This window comes from Budorcas taxicolor, unplaced genomic scaffold (genome assembly GCF_023091745.1).
Source record: "Budorcas taxicolor isolate Tak-1 unplaced genomic scaffold, Takin1.1 scaffold315, whole genome shotgun sequence".
Taxonomy (NCBI): domain Eukaryota; kingdom Metazoa; phylum Chordata; class Mammalia; order Artiodactyla; family Bovidae; genus Budorcas; species Budorcas taxicolor.
In genome coordinates this window covers 1-19,483 of record NW_026292055.1, presented here as the reverse complement: position 1 = coordinate 19,483, position 19,483 = coordinate 1, and the positions used below count along the sequence as shown (strand labels likewise).

Below are 19,483 nucleotides of genomic sequence, written 5' to 3'. Positions count from 1 at the left end.
CTGAATGAAGTTTCTCTCTTCTCCTTTTTTTTTCTCCTGTGCAATTCCAAGCAAATGTGTAGTGTGCAGTATTGATTTCCAGTCTCTTTAAACTCCTTCAAGTCTGTGCTATTAAACTGAGACAACTGCATCAAGATAGAGTCCATCATAGCATTCCCTGAAGCACAGAATGGAGGGACAATTGGGCAAACAGGACCCGGGAAGACACCAGTTGAACCAAGACAACTCTGTGTGATAAAATGTAAGAAAAAACAAAATACTCCCATGAATGTATTACTTAAGTGACAACTCCACAAGTAATTCCCCCTGGAACTGGGTAGACAGTTTCCACAAAAAGCTCAAAAAATGTACGTGTACTGATATTCAGGAACACTCCCAGGAGAACACAGGTGTCCTTCGTCACTGCTAGTGTCAGAGGGTCTCCTGAGGAGGTGGGGTCGGCAGTGGCTTGCCGTGGGGACTGGGGCACTGGCAGCAGCCTACTTTGTCAGATTTTTATCTTCCTAAATCTACCGAGGCTAGTTTTATGCCCTAACATATGTTCTGTTCTGGAGAATGTTCCATGAACACTTTGGAATACTGTTTATCTGTTGTTGTTAAGTGTTCTTTGATGCCTGTTAAGATTTTTATTGCCTGTTAGGTTTATTTAGTATATTGTGTTTCTCAAGTCTTCTATATCCTTATTGATTTTGCTGCCTAATTGTTGAATGCTGCTGTTTAGTCACTAAGTCATGTCTGACACTTTTGTGACCCATGGACTATAGCCTGCCAGGCTCCTCTGTCCATGGGATTTCCCAGGTAAGAATACTGGAATGGGTTGCCATTTCCTTCTCCAGGAGATGTTCCTGACCCCGGGATCGAACCTGCGTCTCCTGCTTGGCAGGTGGATTCTTTACCACTGAGCCACCTGAGAAGCTCAGTTGTTGAATACTATAAATTTAAGATAGATTGATAGACCAGGCATGAGCTTTTCCATGAATTCATCCATGAAAGGAGGGACTGCAGTCTTCAGTGAGGTTCTCAGGACTCTCCCTCTTAGAAGCAAGCCTTCTTTAGAGAGTTGCTTCCAGAAGTGGCATATATATTGTGTCATCAAGGAGGGCAGTTATATCTGAACTCTCACTTTTCAGGATAAGAAATGAGCTGTTGACCCTGCCAACTGAAACACACAGCCTGAGCTAAGTGCCAGAATGTCAATTTATAAATTTACCCTGAAAAGTAGCTCACATGGGCAGGAAATAATTTGCATATTCTCCCTTTATAGTCTATTTGGGAAGTCAAAAAGCAATCAGAATCCACATAATTAATTTGCCATGAGAAATCATAGTTGCAGGGATTGACATACTGCTTTCAACATCACCAATTCTCTCAAATCATGTAGACAGAACTGCCTGGGGGTCAGAAAGAGGCTTGATGCACGGTCTCAGAACCAGGAAAGTTGGGCAAACTAATAAATTGATTGCCTGATAACACCAAGCTAAGAGGTTAGTTTCATTTATCTCAACAGAAATACTTACAGTCTGTTGAGCAAAGCATTATCTTTTCTGGCCAATGCTGGCATGAGTATATCAGATTTGTCTCTATGATTCTTTTCTTGCTCTTCCAAAGCTGATCGATATATTCTCTCTAACTGGCTGCTGTGGAGACGTGCCAAGTGGGAACTATAATGTGCACTCGTGTGTTCTGACCCTCTGTGAGTCACTTTTGTAGTTCAGCAATGTGATTTGCTTTATCCTCGAGTGCTTGTTTGTATCTAAATACAGTCTTTCGGTTCAGTTCAGTCCAGTCGCTCAGTCGTGTCCGACTCTGTGCGACCCCATGAATCGCAGCACGCCAGGCCTCCCTGTCCATCACCACCTCCCGGAGTTCACTCAGACTCATGTCCATTGAGTCCGTGATGCCATCCAGCCATCTCATCCTCTGTCATCCCCTTCTCCTCCTGCCCCCAATCCCTCCCAGCATCAGAGTCTTTTCCAATGAGTCAACTCTTCACATGAGGTGGCTAAAGTACTGGAGTTTCAGCTTCAGCATCATTCCTTCCAAAGAAACCCCAGGGCTGATCTCCTTCAGAATGGACTGGTTGGATCTCCTTGCAGTCCAAGGGACTCTCAAGAGTCTTCTCCAACACCACAGTTCAAAAGCATCAATTCTTCGGCGCTCAGCTTTCTTCACAGTCCAACTCTCACATCCATACATGACCACTGGAAAAACCACAGCCTTGATTAGATGGACCTTTGTTGGCAAAGTAATGTCTCTGCTTTTGAATATGCTATCTAGGTTGGTCATAACTTTCCTTCCAAGGAGTAAGCGTCTTTTAATTTCATGGCTGCAGTCACCATCTGCAGTGATTTTGGAGCCCCCAAAAATAAAGTCTGACACTGTTTCCACTGTTTCCCCATCTATTTCCCATGAAGTGATGGGACCGGATGCCATGATCTTCATTTTCTGAATGTTGAGCTTTAAGCCAACTTTTTCACTCTCCACTTTCACTTTCATCAAGAGGCTTTTTAGGTCCTCTTCACTTTCTGTGATATATAGTGATATTCTGTGAAATATAATCTTTAGTTACTTCATAAAATTTCCCACATTACCTTTTTTGTGTATGCTCATTTTAGTTATTTACATTAAAAATTTTTTTTACAATGTTGTGTTGGTCTTCTGCCACACAACAATGCAAATCAGCCATAATTATACATTCATCCCTTCCCTCCTAGCCGCCCTCCCCTCCCCTCATCCCATCCCTCCGGGTCATCACAGAGCACCAGACTGGGCTCCCTGTGCTACATAGCACATTGCTCTTATTTCCTACTTGATAAATGAGTTTTCTAGCCTAGGAATTATAATTATCCCTTTATACATTGACTTCAACAAGACTTTGACAGTACTGTGGTGGAAATACCTGAACCAGCCAGTTGAACCAAAGGCTTGTTTGCCTTTTAGCTCTTCTTGTTCTTTGAAGTAAACAAACAATGCACAGATAAATTCCATTATTAAAAAATCCAAACAATACATACATATACAGAGTAAAATTTATAAGATGGCCTTGATACTCTTTCTATTTTTACTCTCTCCAGGAATGTCCAGTGTTTGTCCTCTATTTGTGGATATATCTAATATTTGAGTTTATCAATTATAATTCAGTGTCTCTGCTTATGTATCTCTATCATTTTCTGAAAGAGATGTGTTAAGTTTGGTTCAGTTCAGTTTAGTCACTCAGTTGTGTCCAACTCTTTGTGACCCCATGGACTGCAGCACACCAGGCCTTCCTGTCCATCACCAACTCCTGGAGCTTGCTCAAACTCATGTCCATTGAGTCGGTGATGCCATCCAACCGTCTCATCCTCTGTCATCCCCTTCTCCTCCTCCCTTCAATTTTCCCCAGCATCAGGGTCTTTTCCAGTGAGTCTCTTCTTCACATCAGGTGGCCAAAGTATTGGAGCTTCAGCTTCAGCAACAGTCCTTCCAAAGAATATTCAGGACTGATTTCGTTTAGGACTGACTGATTTGATCTCCTTGCAGTCCAAGGGACTCTCAAGAGTCTTCTCCAACACCACAGTTCAAAAGCATCAGTTCTTCAGTGCTCAGCCTTCTTTATGGTCCAGTTCTCACATCCATACATGACGACTGGAAAAAAACATAGCTTTGACTAGATGGACCTTTGTTGGCAAAGTAAAGTCTCTGCTTTAAATATGCTGTCTAGGTTGGTCATAGCTTTTCTTTCAAGGAGCAGTGTCTTTTAATTTCATGGCTGCAGTCACCATCTGCAGTGATTTTGGAGCCCAAGAAAATAAAGTCTGTCTTGGTTTCCTTGTTTCCCTATCTATTTGCCATGAAGTGATGGGACCAGATGCCATGATCTTCTTTTTTTGAACGTTGAACTTTAAACCAGCTTTTTCACTCTCCTCTTTCGTTTTCTCAAGAACCTCTTAAGGTTCTCTTTGCTTTCTGCCATAAGGGTGGTGTTATCTGCATATCTGAAGTTATTGATATTTCTCCCAGCAATCTTGATTCCAGCTTGTGCTTCATCCAGCCCAGATTTCTCATGAGATGTATTAAAATCAACTATAACTGTTGATTTATATATTTCTCCTTGCATTTCTGTCAGTTGTTGCTTCATGTATTTTTGAGGCTGTGTTATTAGGTGCAAAGCTATGTTTACAATAATTAAGTCTTCCTGTTCTATTGTTCCTCTTATCATTTAGCAAATCACAGTGAACTTTAAAGACAAACCAACCCAGCTTTCTTCTCCAGAAGTTGGAAAATGACCACTAAGGCAAAATAGAAGAAATGAGAAGGAAGAAAATAGAAATAAGGCTAAAAATTAGTGAAACGGAGACTTTAAAAGAATAGGGATTCACATTCATTAAGATGGCAATTATAAAACAAAACAAGACAGAAAACAAGTGTTGCGGAGGATGTGGAGGAATTAGAACTCTTGTGCACTGCTGGTGGTAATGTAAAATGATGCAGCTACTATAAAAAACAGTATGGTTCTTCCACAAAATATTAAAAATAGAATTATCATATGATCCAGCAAGTTCACTTCTGGGTAATTACCCCTCAAAATCAAAAGCAGGATCTCAAAGAGATATTGTATACTAATGTTCTTAGCAGCATTATTCACAATAGCCCAAAGGTGTAAATAACCCAATGTCCATTGACACATAAATGGATAAACAAAACGTGATAAATGCATACAATGGAATATTGTTTCACAAAAGGACAAATATTGCATGATTCTACTCATATGAGGGACTCAGAGTAGCCAGATTCTCAGAGACAGAAAGTTCAGAGGTATTGGGAGTAGGGGAAATGGAGAATTATTGTTTAATAAGTATGGAATTTCAGTTTTGCAATATGAAAAATGCTCTGGGGATGGATGGCAGTGATGTTTGCACAACAAAGTGAATATACTTATTGCCACTGAACTGTATACTTAAAAATAGTTAAAGTGGTACATTTTATAATAATTTTTAAAGATGAGGAATATTAAAAAAAAAAAAAGGCTGATCTTTGAGCAGGTTGATAATCTGGGCATATTTCCAGCAACACTGATCAAAAACACAAAAAAGAGTTGTGTGTGGGAATTCCCTGGAGTCCAGTGGTTAGGAATCCACCCTTCCACTGCAGGGGTCTTGGGTTCAATACCTGGTTGGGGAACTAAGATCCCTCATGCTGAGTGGCATCAAGAAAAAAAAAGAGTTGGGTGCAAATAAAAGACAAAACAGAAATAAATGGGAATATATCTAGAGACATAGATTGAAAAAGAATAAAAGTGCATTTTTCCTTTGGAGTGGAAGTAATCACACTTCCAGGTCATTTCTATAGCACTTGAGGCACTGAGAGAAATATGAGTGACTGTTCCAGAAAGAGAGGGAGACGGCTACTCTTCTTGTCCCTTCGCACCGGTCCCCTGGCCATGCAGATAGATTCTGAGCTTACTGAGTACTTCTTTCTCAGTTCAGTTCAGTTCAGTTCAGTTCAGTTGCTCAGTCATGTCCGACTCCTTGTGACCCCATGAATCGCAGCACGCCAGGCCTCCCTGTCCATCACCAACTCCCGGAGTTCACTTAGATTCACGTCCATCAAGTCACTGATGCCATCCAGCCATCTCATCCTCTGTCGTCCCCTTCTCCTCCTGCCCCCAATCCCTCCCAGCATCAAAGTCTTTTCCAATGAGTCAACTCTTCTTGGGGTGGCCAAAGTACTGGAGTTTCAGCTTTAGCATCATTCCCTCCAAAGGAATCCCAGGGCTGATCTCCTTCAGAATAGACTGGTTGGATCTCCTTGCAGTCCAAGGGACTCTCAGGAGTCTTCTCCAACACCACAGTTCAAAAGCATCAATTCTTCGGCGCTCAGCTTTCTTCTCAAAGGGACCTCAAATATGAATAGTATTCAAGAGGTCATTGTTCCAGGTGTAGATGACAACTCCCGGAAGGTGGAGCTCAAGTTCTTGGTTGAAAATGATCCTACTCTGTCTATATCCACTTCCTTTCCACATCTCTGTAGACAGAGCCAATGTGAACTGTGGAGGGGCTTTGTCCTCGGCCTGAAATAGTGGGGGCTGGTGGTGCTGTACTGAAACAAAGCCCAGGAGGAGGAGAATCTGTCATCAGTACTAGAGGCCAAGATAGGAGCCATTAGGCCCAACTTCCATTAGTTAGACCAGTTCCTGGGACAATACCTGTTTCCTACTCCAGAAACAGATGTCCCAGACCAACTTCAAAAGAGAATACTGACTTCCTTGGTGGCTCAGTGATGAAGAATCCACCTGTCAATACAGGAGACACAAGTTCAATCCCTGGTCCAGGAAGATTCCACGTACTGCAGACCCAATAAGCCCTGAGCCACAACTATTGAGCCTGTGCTCTAGAACCTATGCTCCCCCACAGGAGAAGCCACCACAATGAGATGCTCACACACAACAGCTAGAGAGTAGCTCCCACTCGTGGCAACAAGAGATAAGCCAGTGCAATGAAGATCCAGCACAGCCAAAGTAAGTAAGTAAATTAAATTACAAAATACTTTAAAAAAGACAGAGAACACATGGCAGAAGCTGTGCCTTCACCCATCATCTGTCTGTGTTCTCCATGAAGCCCGTTTGGACCAATGTGCCAGAACCTGCCCTGCCATATCCATGGCCTGGCTTTTAGGGACAAAGCCCAAGACTGGGACAATGCTGTATTTGATAGGACTGTCCACACAGGTGCATGCAGGTAGTCTCGTACCAGCAGAGATAGCCAGGCATGGCATGGACCTGAGCTGTGCCCTGTAGATGAGTCTGCAGCCTGATAGGAAACTTGTGCAAGATACTGGAGCAATAGAAACGTCCCTTGGACTTCTGACCTGGGAAACACCACCCATGTACATCAGGCTTACCCTGTCTAGGTTCACCTCCTGGGGCTATGTGGACACTGCTTATCATTGTGTAAGATTTCCTTTCCTTTCTCGCATCTCTGCTGAGGATGCAAATCTGAGAAGTGAAAATCTTGAGGTGAGTTGACACTCTTGAGTCCTGAGGTGAAAGTCTGAGAAGTCCCAGGTTAAACTGGCCATGACTTGGCAGTCCTGAGGACTGATCATATGGGTAGAAGAGCTCCTTGAGAGTGTAGGAATGCACTTGGGCACAAGGAGATCTCTTTCCTTGTGGCTGCAGGTGTAGTTTTAATTTTTTTCCTTCCTTCCTATCTGTGTCCTGACTCAGAAGAGTTGGAGCCAGATCTCCCTCCTTCCCTGATAAGTAAGTGTTGAGGTCCTTTAATGGACTGGAACCTGGTGGTCTGGAGTCGACTGGTAAGAAACTAAAGGAGAGAGAAAGAGGCTGATATTCCTTGGTTTACGCAGAAAGCCAATAAAGCCCCTGCACAGGGCTTGCGCTGTTCACAAAGGCCTCAGGCGCCCTCTCAATGGGGTGAAGGCGCAGAGCGCCGCCTTCTCGAGAGGATCTTAGAAGTCCGGGCAGGAAAATGAACTCAGAGAGCCTCTGCGTTTCAGGGGATCAGCCTGAAAAAGAGAGAGAGGGAGACAGAGGGAGAGAAAGAAAGACATGGGAACCAGAGCTCTGATGGAGCAAAGGTGTTTTAATCAACATGGCATCTATACTGTCTTACAAGGTAGTTATTCTCAGCAAAGATAAAGATTAAAATTTCAGACTTACAAAACATAGGCAATCCATTTTAGAGAGAGAGAGAGTTGTAAACAATCACTTTTACCATATGGTTTACAAGTAGGAAGAGGGTACTTATCACCATACAGAAAAACTAATGAAGGAAATGCCTGGATTCCTCAGTCCCAGGAGAGGCTTGCCTCTCCTCTTAATTCCTGAGTACTCAGGAATTAATAAGGAACAGAGAATTCCTGCCAGATCCAAAACAGCACACAGGAAGCCTCCTGTTAAATACTTCCTGACAGGTAAGTTCCTCCAGAAGGAGAGAGGTCATACCATTTACCATCTGCCAAGGGCTTTCATGAGTTCCCTTAGAAGTCTGGCTTTGCCATTGACCTGATTACATTTCAGATGGACTCTGGATGGAAGCTTTTGGGAGAGGCCTGCCTTAGCCACACCCGAATGCCTGCTGAGAAAGACAATATTGAACTGAAAGTCTGAAAATACTTCCTACTCATTCTATGGGCCACTCCTCATCTCACGGATGGTTAGATTTGGAATGCCCAGTTTATGTGTTTATGGTGGTGGAGTTCTCTGTAGGCAGCTTTTCAAAACTGAGGGCTGAGGGTCTTGGGATGAGCATCCCACTGATTTCTTAGCTCATCACTTGAAGCGTGGCACCTGATAACTTTGGAGTAACGACACGTATAACACAAGACAGTTCTGTTATGTCTGAAAAGTATGCAGTTATTGCTTTTTCCATCCAAATGCCATTCTTCTGTCCTGAGGGCACAGTGAACAGGTCTTTAGATTGATATGACCTTTGACCCAAAAGAGGATTGCCACAATAGTTTCTGATGACCCTTAGTTTCAATAGCAGAGAGGTTCTTGTATAAGGTGGGGTTCTTATGCCCCGGAGAACATGTATATCTCTTAGGTAAAGCACAGAAATGTTTCATATCAGTCTCATCTGGCGTGCCCTGATGGTCAGCCGGCTGGAGTTGTTGAAACTTTAGGTTTTTCCCATTTTCTGAACCAGGTGTTGCTCTTAGACAGTCAAACTGCCTAGTTGGGATCTTATTGTACATAGTGATCTATCTACAACTAAGTTTCGACACTTCATTGTGTATTATGGAGAGATTTTTCAGGTCACTCTACACAAGTTTACTTCTTATTACTGCATATCATCCCACAGTATGAATATACCTAAATCAATGTCATCACCTCTTTACTGATGGACATTCAAATCAGTATTACTTCGCCTCTGTTTTCCTTTCTCTGGTTGGCTGAATGTCTGTCTCCCTGTACAGCCTCCTTTGTTTCTCTGTCCTCTCTGTACTTTCCCTTTACTTATTCTGTCTCTGCTGGCGTTTAAGATTGAGGGATAAGAGACTTGCAATGATTCTGCTGCAGGGAGGGTTGGTAACTCAAGTTCAGGGGTGACCCTGGCAGGCTGGCTATTCCTTCAGCCTGCCCCTCCTAACCAGCTGTATGGAGGATTTGAGGCAGCTCAGCAAACAACCTGGTCCTTGCCTTCAAAGACCTCGAGTCTCACAGGGAAACAGACATGTGAGTGATCTACCCAAGGCAGAGCAGCACAGGGTGAGGGGCAGCATTCCAAGTCCCACTTGACTTCCTGGGCTTTCGTGACCTCCATCACTTGCTCAGTGTTTGACATTGCACAAGCTATTTCACTTCCAAATACCTCAGTGTTCCCTTCTGTAAAATGGTGATATAAGAGTCTTTTTTTCTTAAAAGGTTGATCTTGATCTAAGAAATAAGATAATATGTGTGAAGTACTTACCACAGTGCTTGGCCTGTACTGATCTAGAACAGTGAACCATTAAGAAGCTAACCGGGTGTGGCTGTGCATAGAATGGGGTACCAATCAAACAGGGAGACGTGGGCTCTGGGTTCAGTGGGGTTGAAATCCTTTGGGCATAACCCAAAGGATGGGTAGCTTTTCCCCTGGCAGAGCTAGAGGGAGGTATTCCAGGGGGACAAAGAGGTAAGAGTTACAGTACTGAGTTGGAAAGAGGAAGAATGCTTGGGGTAGGGGGAGGAGGACCTGTGGCCAGAAGGTCATGCTCACAAGCAAAGGCGAGGGAAGGTCCTTTCAGGGACGTACACAGCCAGGTTTCTGGCACCAGGAAGGGAGTTCAGGGCCCTTCCAGGGACTTGAGCCCCAAAGCTGAAGCTGCAGGTCTATCCCAGGACCACCGGCGGCGTCAGGCAGGGCTCCGGGAAGGGTGCTCCTTTCCCACCGTCCTCCTGCCTTGTTCGGCAGGGGCCTCCTCCCAGGGCTTGGCCACTCCCCGCGTCCAGCACCCCCACCCCTCAGCCGGCTGGGAGGCAGTCAGGAGGCTTTTTGCGGGGGCTGTGCCGGGTGGGCGGTTTTCCCAGAGCAAGGAACCGAGCAGGACTGAGTTGGCGCCAGCTCCCTCAGATATAGACGTTGCTGGCTGGATGACCAGCCTGCCCTGCTAGCGAGAGCCCAAGGGCTCCCTTGGGCCCTGTGTCCCGGAGCTGGGGGCTGCAGCACCACACCTCAGGGGTGTGGCATGTCACAGAGGGGGGCCAGAGGGGCACGGGCCATGCCAGGACTGGGGCAGAGCCCGGCCAAGGCCACGCCGAGGTTGTTAGCAGGCACTGAGAGCAAGAGGAGCCGCTTGAGCAGGAGAGGGCAGGACCTGTGGGAAGAGTCCAGCTGGAGCAACCAAAGATGGAGCCGAACAGCCCCAAACCCTCGAGGAGCCAGGGCCAGGAGCCTGGCTCGGGGTCGGGTAAGAAAGCCGGGGCCTGAAGAGGGAGCTGGGGGAGGCAGGCATGGGAGGTGCTGCAATGTCATCTCTGATGGCAGAGTCTCATTCATGGTTACTGTCCTGCCCAAGAGAGGGGCCACTGGTCAACTTCTACTCCAGGGCTCCATGTTTGGGTAGTTGGGACAAGTCAGAACTGGCCTTCACCAGAGTGCAGCTCAGAGAGCTGGCCCAGCTGACTTCTCTTGAGGAAACTGAGACCCAGAGGAGTGAGGTGCTTCCCAAGTTTCCAGGGCAGCCGTCAGCGGCAGGGCCCGTGGGCTTTGCTGTCCTTTGCGTCCTCATCTCAGGACCTGGCTGGGCCGAGGGTCAGCCCTACAGAGCAGGGTAGGACTGTGCGCTTGCTGTGGACCCAGGGCATCCTGATAAGCAGGATTCAGAGTTAGGTGTCAATGGAGCAAGAGCCGAGGAAGGCCCAGTGGAGGATGGGAGAGGCCGGGACTCGCAGCTCTGAGCCCAGGCGAGGTCTTCTCTCCATTTCCTCCACTGTAAAGTGGGGCTGGGTCGAGAACAGACAAAGAGGGGATGAGGCCCTTGGGTCTCTGCCGATTGGCTTGCTACTACTCTGGCAGGAGACCTTGACCTAGGATACACTTAGCACCCAGGGGTGATGGGGGTCCAGTCAGACCCACTCACCCGGGTCCTCTATGCAGAGTGAGGCCAGTCCTGAGAACGCTGCGCGGGAGCGGAGCCGGGTGAGGACCCTGCGCCAGGCCTTCCTGGCCCTGCAGGCCACCCTGCCGGCTGTGCCGCCTGACACCAAGTTGTCCAAGTTGGATGTGCTGGTGCTGGCCACCAGCTACATAGCCCACCTCACCCGCACGCTTGGACAAGAGATGCCCGGCCCCCCCTGGCCGCCTTTCCTGCGTGGACTCCGCTACTTGCACCCTCTCAAGGTAGGTCGCAGGCCCGGGGCCTTGGGGAAGGAGGTTTGGGATGGGGAACACCCTGGACTCAGGCCCCATCCCTTGGGCAGAGCTGACATTGGGACCAGCTGCTTTCTGCTCTCTCAGAGGGAGAGAAGCTGAGGCAGGCTCTTGGGACTGGGCTGACCCTGTGTTTCTCATGGGATGCAGTGGGGGTGATGATTAGAAATGACTCCATGAGAATGCGGTTCCTCCAAGGGGAGGGAAATTCTTAAGAGGCCCTGGGGCACTTAGTGGTCGAGGAGCAAAGTGGGCAGTTTCCAGGGTTAGGGCCTGGGGAAGAAAACCACACTTTAGGGAGATGCATAGATTCCAGGGCCTTCAAGACACCGTTCCGCCTTGGTGTCCTCTGGACTTCTGTCTCAGGAGGGGTTGGTCTAAGAAAACATCACTTTGGAAGCCACCCAGCCGGGTAGGGGACCAGCAGGGGCTGGGAAATCAGGGAGGAGGGCATACTGCATGCAGAACTTACCAGGCTGCCACCTACCTTTCCCGAACTTCTATTTTATTATATGTAAAAAGGAAGACACTGTGACTCTGACTTCGCTTCCAGGGAATGAAATGAGACCATGAAGGAAAAGTATGATTAATAATAATCATCATTGCAATAACAGTTAACATTGTGTTAACATTATGTTAAGCTATTCCAGGAGCTGGACTAAGGGCTTTAGAGCATTTTCATCTTTTAATCCACACAAGAACCAAATGAAGGCTTGTTTGTTTGTTTGTTTTTAGTTGAGAATTACTTTACAGACAAGGAAAACAAAGCTTAGGAAGGTTAAGTGTCTGAATGCTGTTTGAACCCTAGAGTGACTTTACACCACAGGCTCATAGCTACTAGGCAGGCTGCGGGGGTGGAGGTGGGGGTGGGGGCTGCAGAGTAAGTTGCCAATTGCAGAGTGTAACTGTGATAAAGGGTCATCTTTGCCCTCTGAGGATAGCAACTTTATTTTTATGGAGGACACTTGTCACCATCTCTCTCCCTTAAACATCATAGTTCTGAAATGTCTTGAGACTTAAGATATTTTTCTTTGATGTAAATACAGCTAAAATGCAAGAATTTGAAACAAAAAGAAGTCACTCTGAAATGCCAGTGGTGGCACGTGGTGCAGAGTCCCTGAGTGGCACAGTCATTCCTTAGCTGAGGGGAGGCAGTTGCACGAAGTGCATGATGGATAAATATGTTGGAGAATGAATACATGAGAGCCCGGCTGGGGCTAGAACCCTGGCAGCTTGGCGGGGTGGGGTGGCTACCCAGGAGCAGGGGCCCTCAACCACCGGGTCAGAGGGCTGTCAAAGGAGGGCAGATCTGAGGGCAGAGTCAACCCGGCATTTTCTGGGACTGCCCACGTGCCTGCTGCAAGGACGGATGGGCCTGAGAGGCCTGCTGCTTTTAGAGAGGGTGGGCAGCACTGATGTGTGCGGCCACAGGCACTTGGGCGGGAGCTGGGCGAGAGAAGGAGCCAGGACTGTTCAGTGTCAGGAGGAGCCTCTCCCTGCCCCACTCGGCTGCCCTCCCAACAACCCAGCCCCTGACAGCTGCCCACCTCCCTCCCCACCACGGTGGGGGCAGTTTCCTCTTGTGGCCATTGCTCTCCTCAGACAGCTCTTCCTGTGCCTCTCAGCCAGGCTCAGGTGGTCAGGAGAAGGTGTGAGGCCAGGAGTGGTGGTGAGCCCAGGACCACTGTCACGGTGCAGTCGTGGTGGTGGGAGGGGGGTGGTCCCAGGGAGGCTAGGGAAGGCCCAGTTTTGGGTGCCAAGGGCTACAAGGGGCTTTGCTGGTGAGCTTGACTCTCATGCGCTCCCTGTGTCTTGCAGAAGTGGCCGATGCGATCTCGTCTCTACGCTGGAGGCCTGGGGTGCGCTGGTCTTGACTCCACCACAGCCTCCAACTCAGGCCAAAGAACAAAGGAGGCAGAGGCGGGGGCCCAGGTCTCTGGAGAGGCAGATGCCTTTCTTCCCACCAGGCCACTGTCACCAGCACCCAGTGACAAGTGATCGTCCAGTCGCCCCCGTCTCCTGGACTGCGACTCAAGCCTTGGGACCTAGATTCTCTGCCAGGCCTCACCTGTCTTCATGCTGCCTCTCACCCATCGGATCTGATTCAGGCTTGGCTCCGGGTCCCAGCAGAGCAGTGGACACCTCTGTGATGAGAGTACTCAGGAGGACCAGGAGCAGATAGAGCCTCAGCTTGCCACCCACGGGTGACGCCCCAGGGGTTCCCTTGTAGCAGTTGCAAGGAAAAGGTTTGATTGAGTTGGAAGCTGAATTCATGCACTGTCCCTAGCTTTTCTCTCCTGAGGTTCCCACAAACCCTGGGAGATTGCAAGACAACGGCACAGAGGTAGCAGCTGAGGCTGAGGTAGCGGCTGAGGCTGGCAGAGGCTGCAGGGGCTGATGGGAAGACCAGGGGCCAGAAGGCTCTTGGCAGCTGTGAGTGTAAACAGAGCTGGACCGGGGTCATATAGACAGAGGGGACACTGAAGAAGGGAACATCCTTGGCTATTTGCACTGCAAGATGCTCACCCGACTTCAGAGGCAGGGAGGAATTTAGGAGTCTTGTATCTGCATCATGGTCTCTCCAGCTGCCCCTCATCACCACATTTTCTCCCTCTCTGGGCCCTGCAGCCTTCCACTCTTTTCTTGATATGAATTATATTTACAGGTTAAGCCAGAAAGCTTACATTGCTTACATTCCAGGATGCAGAGAAATCTGTACATGGTCCTAGCTGCTTGGTTTGAAATTTCATCCCAACACCTTAAAGCCTTATGTATGAAGACTCAATTACATCCTTGAAGGACCTTAGAAGAAGAATGTGTATCTTTTCCAGGGGCTAATAATGACAATCTGCCATTGTATTAGATACCTAACCTCCAAGACAAACAAGATAGGCCTGGGTTCACTGGGTTTTTCCATGATTTTGGCTGAAGGCCTCACTGGCTCACGAGTTATTTCCACAGTCTGTCTTCGAATGAGCTCTCTCGGGCCAGCTCCTCCCCGCAGGCACTGCCCTCCCAGGCTCTCTCCCTGTCCTGCCATGGGGTGCCAGAAATCAGATAGTGCTTTGATGGAATTTATCTCTGGCCCTGTAGAAGTTGTTTGAGGAAAGATCACAGAGTCTATACATACAGAAAGGAACTTTCCAGATCAGGTGTGGCTTCAGATCAGGCACCTAAAGCCCAGACAGAGAAGGAACCACCTTTTTGTTAAACTTCAGTGTCTTGGAGTGGAAAGGCAGGGATCAGGCCAACTAGAGTCCCAAAAGGATGGATAGCCTTAGACAGAAGCCACCGTTGCCACCATGAGAGCAAATGAGATTCCAACTGGCTGGGAGCGTCCAGGAGCCTGAGCTCTGGTGTGCGGAGTGGCTATTCCTCCGCAGGGCTGGCTAGCACAGCAGGAGAAAGGGGGCTGAGGGAGTGACTCAGCAGACTGGGGTGGAGGCAGGAAAGGAGACACAGAACGTCCCAGCCGAGGCAGCGTGAGACGTGGGAGAGCAGCTGGACCGGGGCTGGGAGCCATGGGGAGAAGGCCTTGGCCAAGGCCAGACTCGTAAATCTCCTGAGTCTCTGCTGAGGGGCCCGGAGAGCTTGTGCAGAGCTGCTTCTGGGCAGCTGGACGGGGCCAGGCAGGGCAGAGACCAGGTGTGGATGGGCACGAGCACAGCGTTCTTCACAAGACCATAAAAGTCCAGCTTGAATGTTCTATTTTTAAAGCCAAATAGCAGTATCTTCCTTGTTGAGTTTGAGCATGGTCGGAAGAGGAACAGATGAATTTCTTCATGAGCTGGTAGCATACCATCTCTCTGGGGATGAAGCTGGGAAAGCTGGCTTTGAGGGTGTGTTGGGTCCCTGCCCCCCACCATCTGCCATAGCATGGGGCTTGTTCTGCTAACTCAGGGTTTGGAGCTTGCTCCATCCACTCAGTTCACATCCAGCCTTTGCCTTGTAATGTCACATCCTTTGAGAACAGTAGGATCACATTACCCTGGTAGAAAAGACAAGGAGGGCCAGAGAAGGATGCAGCTGGTGGGAGCTGGGGAGGGCAAGTGCCATCGTGATGAGTTGCTAAGTCTGCTTCGGGATCTTTCCAGGCAAAGCTGCTTTCCTTAGTGATCTAGACAGGCCCGTGGGCTCCAAAAGCCTTCTCCAGTCAGCACCCAGCACAGCCCAGACCAGTGAGGCAAAAGGGTGCAAGAGGGCAGGCATTGCCAAGGAAAGGACCAGGGGATGAAAGGGAATAACCAGAAGAGATGTCAGCTTGGAGACTTTGACCCATAAATGAACCAGAACCAAGAGGAGGCCCTTTTTCCTCTGTAGCAGAGAAAGAAAAATACCCTCTCACTAGGAGAAGGAAATGGCAACCGCCTCCAGTGTTCTTGCCTGGAGAATCCCAGGGATGGGGCAGCCTGGTGGGCTACCGTCTCTGGGGTCGCACAGAGTCAGACACGACTGAAGCGACATAGCAGCAGCAGCAGCAGGAGACCCTAGGGGAAGGGGTATGTGGGAAAGAAGCTCCAAAAGGAAACAGGAGCCCAGATGACAAAATGACACTCAGGTGTCCCGGATCGGGAGTGAGAAGGATGCTGGTCCACTGGTGGGTCTTTTACCTCCTGCCCCATCCCCGGGTGCCCCCTCACCGTAGGGGTGGGGCAGTGACGGCCAGGACGGCTTCCCTGGGGCCCGATGTGTGATATGCCTGTGCTTTCTGAGGGGCAACAAAGTTAGAGGGCAGAGGCTTAGATGAGCTTTGGGAAAAGCAGAGCTGGCCAAGGGATACCTAATATTAAGGTGGAGACTGCGGATTTCACTAAACTGAGAACTAAGTGATTAGAAACAGAGAATCTAGTCTTGTCTGAGAGATTTCCTTTCTCTTCCTCTGGACGGAGCCGGGCGAGGATGAGTCAGATGGCTCTGATGGATGAGATCCTCTCCCTTGTGTGGCCTAAGTTCTCTAAACCCAGGGCCCCTGCAACTTTGGTATTCAAGAGCAGGGGTTGGCAGTCTATGGCCTGCAAACCAAATGCAGCCCCAGATTTTGTGCTAAGTCACTTCAGTCATGTCTGACTCTTTGCGACCCCATGGACTGTAGCCCACCAGACTCCTCTGTCCATGGGATTATCCAGGCAAGAATACTGGAGTGGGTTGCCAAGCCCTCCTCCAGGGGATCTTCCCAACCCAGGGATTGAACCTGAGTCTCCTGTGTTTCCTGCATTGGCAGGCGCCATCTGGGAAGCCCAGATTTTGTAAATAAGTTATTGGAAAACAGATTCATCTATTTGTTTACATAGGATCTATGGCTACTTTCCTGATAAAATGGCAGGGTTGAATAGCTGCCACAGACAGAAAAGCCCCAAATATTTAGGGTTCTGTGAAAGAACTCTAGCCCTTTATAGAAAAATTTGCTCTTAATCACAGACATGCAAAGTGTTGGTCTAGGAACACTGGGGGTCCCTGAGACCCATTCTGTGCTCTAAGTGGCCAAAATTATTTTCGTAATGCAAGATGTGATTTGCCTTTTTTCACTCCCTCTCATGAATATAATGGAATTTTCCAGAAGCCAAACAACATGGGATATTGCAAAAGCAGACGGAGTGTAGAAGCAGATAGGAGAATCCAGCTTTCAATTACAAGAGACATTAAAGATATTTGCAAAAATGTAAAACAATGCCTCTTCTCACTAAATATTTTCCAATACGGAACATAATTATTTTTCATAAAAATGGTATGTATAGTCACATATAGTGGGTTAATTGATGTTATTTTAAAATAAATATTTAAGTCTATTTTAATTTCTAATATGATAAATATCAATAGAAATTACCCACAGCAAAATCTTCTCAGAGTCCTATGTTTTAAAGAATGTAAGGGATCGTAAGACCAAAAATTCTTAGAATCTCTGTTCTAGAATAGATTGGCAATGGTTAAGAAAAGTTCTCACCTCATCCCCCTGACCCTGTATGTGACAACTCTACACTCTGCCTGGGGCGGACACAGTGATTCAGTCCTGGCCTTCGAGACAAGGGGCTTGAGGTAATGGGGGGCAGGGTGTGTCTGGCAGAATGTGGACAGAGGGTCCTGAGTCAGGATCACAGTGAGGTCTCCTGGAGGATGAAGGTGGGGCTGATCGGCTGGGCGGGGCGTTCCTCAGTCACGGCCATGGCCTCCTGGTCTCTGCTGCCCCTCAGCATCCCTTTGCTCATCTTCTCTGGAAATATAGCGGCTTCCAAGGAGAGGTCCTGGGAATGCGGGCAAAGGGTGGGGTGAACATGAGACGAAGTGGAGGTGAAGGAACCTCCCTTTCCTCTTGCAGGAAGGGTAACCCTGCTGTGATCCCGGCTAGAAAGGGGACCAGCGAGGGGCAGTGGGGAGAAGGGGAGGAGCAGGCCTGGGGTGAGCACGAGGGTGGGAGGAGGGAGAGGACAGGCCAGCAGCTGTGGCCTCTCGGGGCCAAGACCCTTCTGCCCACCAAGCCCCCGCTTCCCTGTGGGAAGGAGCCGGCAGCTGCTGCCGGACGGTCCAGGCTCAGGCAGATCATCAGAGGATGGGGGCTGGGGGAGAAAGGAAAGGTGGGGGACGGAAACCAGAAGGCCCGGCAGTAGTCTGAGAGGGAGGGGAGGGTGATCTGACAACAGAGGAGCTACCTGGCTGCGGGCTCTGCAGGGAAGTCGCTTCTGACAGGACAGGGGCAGAAGGGAAAGGAGTTTCAGCAACACTGGGTAAATGGTCTGAGGGTCCACGGTCCGGCCCCACATCTCCCCCTAAAGACAATGTGCTCCTGAGACTCTAGTGTGTACCCAGGGCACACCCGCAGCCCCCTGCTCTTCCCCTGCTCTCTGGGCTCTAAACCCCCAGCCCCTGCCCACCTCCTAGAGCTCCACCAAGAAGCCTGACGGTTCCAGAATACCCAGGAGCCCAGGAGTCCCTATGCCCTCCTTATTCCATACCCCCAGCACCACTGCACAGACCACCTGGCCCCATGATTCCTCCAGACTTGCAGCCAAGCGTAGATTCCCCACACCCCAGGAAGAAGCAGCCTCCAGAAGGACCACACAGTTCCAGCTTTGATGATGAGAAACCCCAGGAGTGAATATCTATCTCCTCTTGATTGAGCCTGAGTTTCCTACTCCCCCCACCCCCAGGTTGGCTGCTGGAGGCTCTTCCCCTCTCTGAGGGCTCTGCTATCCAGCCTCAGCTTGGGAGAGGAGCCCCCTCCCCACATACAACACAGCTAGGGGACAGCAGCTAGGCACAGAAAAAAAGGACAGGGACCATCTCAACTTCCCAGGGCAGGAGCGGCAGGATAAAGTGTTGTCCACAGGAGATGCTGGAAAGATGGAGGAGAAACCAGCAGCACTGGGGAGATCATGGGGACAGAGCAGAAACTAGGACCATTGAATTAGCTGAGAAGCTATGAAGGGGAAAAGCTATGAAGCTATGAGAAGCTGGGTGTTTTTTAGCCTGTAAGGAAATAGCAAATTATCAGATTAGGAACACTCCTCCACATTAAGGAGGCTGGAAGCAGAAACATAAGTTGAGTAAATCAGGTTGGCCTAAATACCAGCAGGTCTATCAAGGTTTCAGTGGGTCAGAACCTCTGGGTTGTGTCCAAGTTGGATGAAAATAGGTTCTGTGTCACACATCCCAGAAACCACTGCTGACTGCATGGTGGCAAACAGAGTCTTGGAGAAAATATAGGTACACTGTCTCTTCAAATGCAGACTTTGAATAGGGCTTAGAGAAGGAGCCATGTGAACATAAGACTGTCAATATGTGCTGTGCTCTGACAATAAGGGTAGTAGCATAAAGCAGAATCTGAAGCAAAGCTCAGCTCTAATCCCCGAAGTGTGGGTTCATGCCAAGCCTGCAGGGAAGGGCTATGTCTCATCACAAAAGGCCACTGGCCCTGACGCTGGGAGGGCAGCCAGATGTGGTAAGTGCTGGTCAGCAAAGCTCCTCTTCCTTCATCTGCCAGGGCTGGTTTAATGTGCTTCAAACATGTGGTGATACTTCACCAACGGGCCAAGGAGGTTCCTTCTTGACCAGTCTTACCAGGTGTCTGTTGGCAACAACACGCTGCCAACATCATTTCCCTGGACAGAAGTACAGACCAAGGCAGACCTGTCTTGCTG

General features: G+C 48.7%; 1 protein-coding gene across 1 annotated transcript; it reads left to right on the top strand.

Annotated features, from left to right (window-relative positions):
* Positions 1-10,167: 10,167 nt before the first annotated feature.
* Positions 10,168-13,349, top strand: LOC128071274 (transcription factor 23). Its single transcript, XM_052664166.1, has 3 exons — positions 10,168-10,389; positions 11,079-11,321; positions 13,170-13,349. Exons 1-3 carry the CDS (start codon positions 10,168-10,170, stop codon positions 13,347-13,349), a joined length of 645 nt encoding a protein of 214 aa, XP_052520126.1.
* The last annotated feature ends 6,134 nt before the right edge of the window (positions 13,350-19,483 follow it).

Bases quoted from the DNA above. Each gene is read 5' to 3' on its own strand.
- LOC128071274 (XM_052664166.1), top strand. From the start codon at position 10,168: ATGTCACAGAGGGGGGCCAGAGGGGCACGGGCCATGCCAGGACTGGGG. The intron at 10,390-11,078 runs GTAAGAAAGCCG...TCCTCTATGCAG, and splicing joins GGAGCCTGGCTCGGGGTCGG to AGTGAGGCCAGTCCTGAGAA. The intron at 11,322-13,169 runs GTAGGTCGCAGG...TGTGTCTTGCAG, and splicing joins GCTACTTGCACCCTCTCAAG to AAGTGGCCGATGCGATCTCG.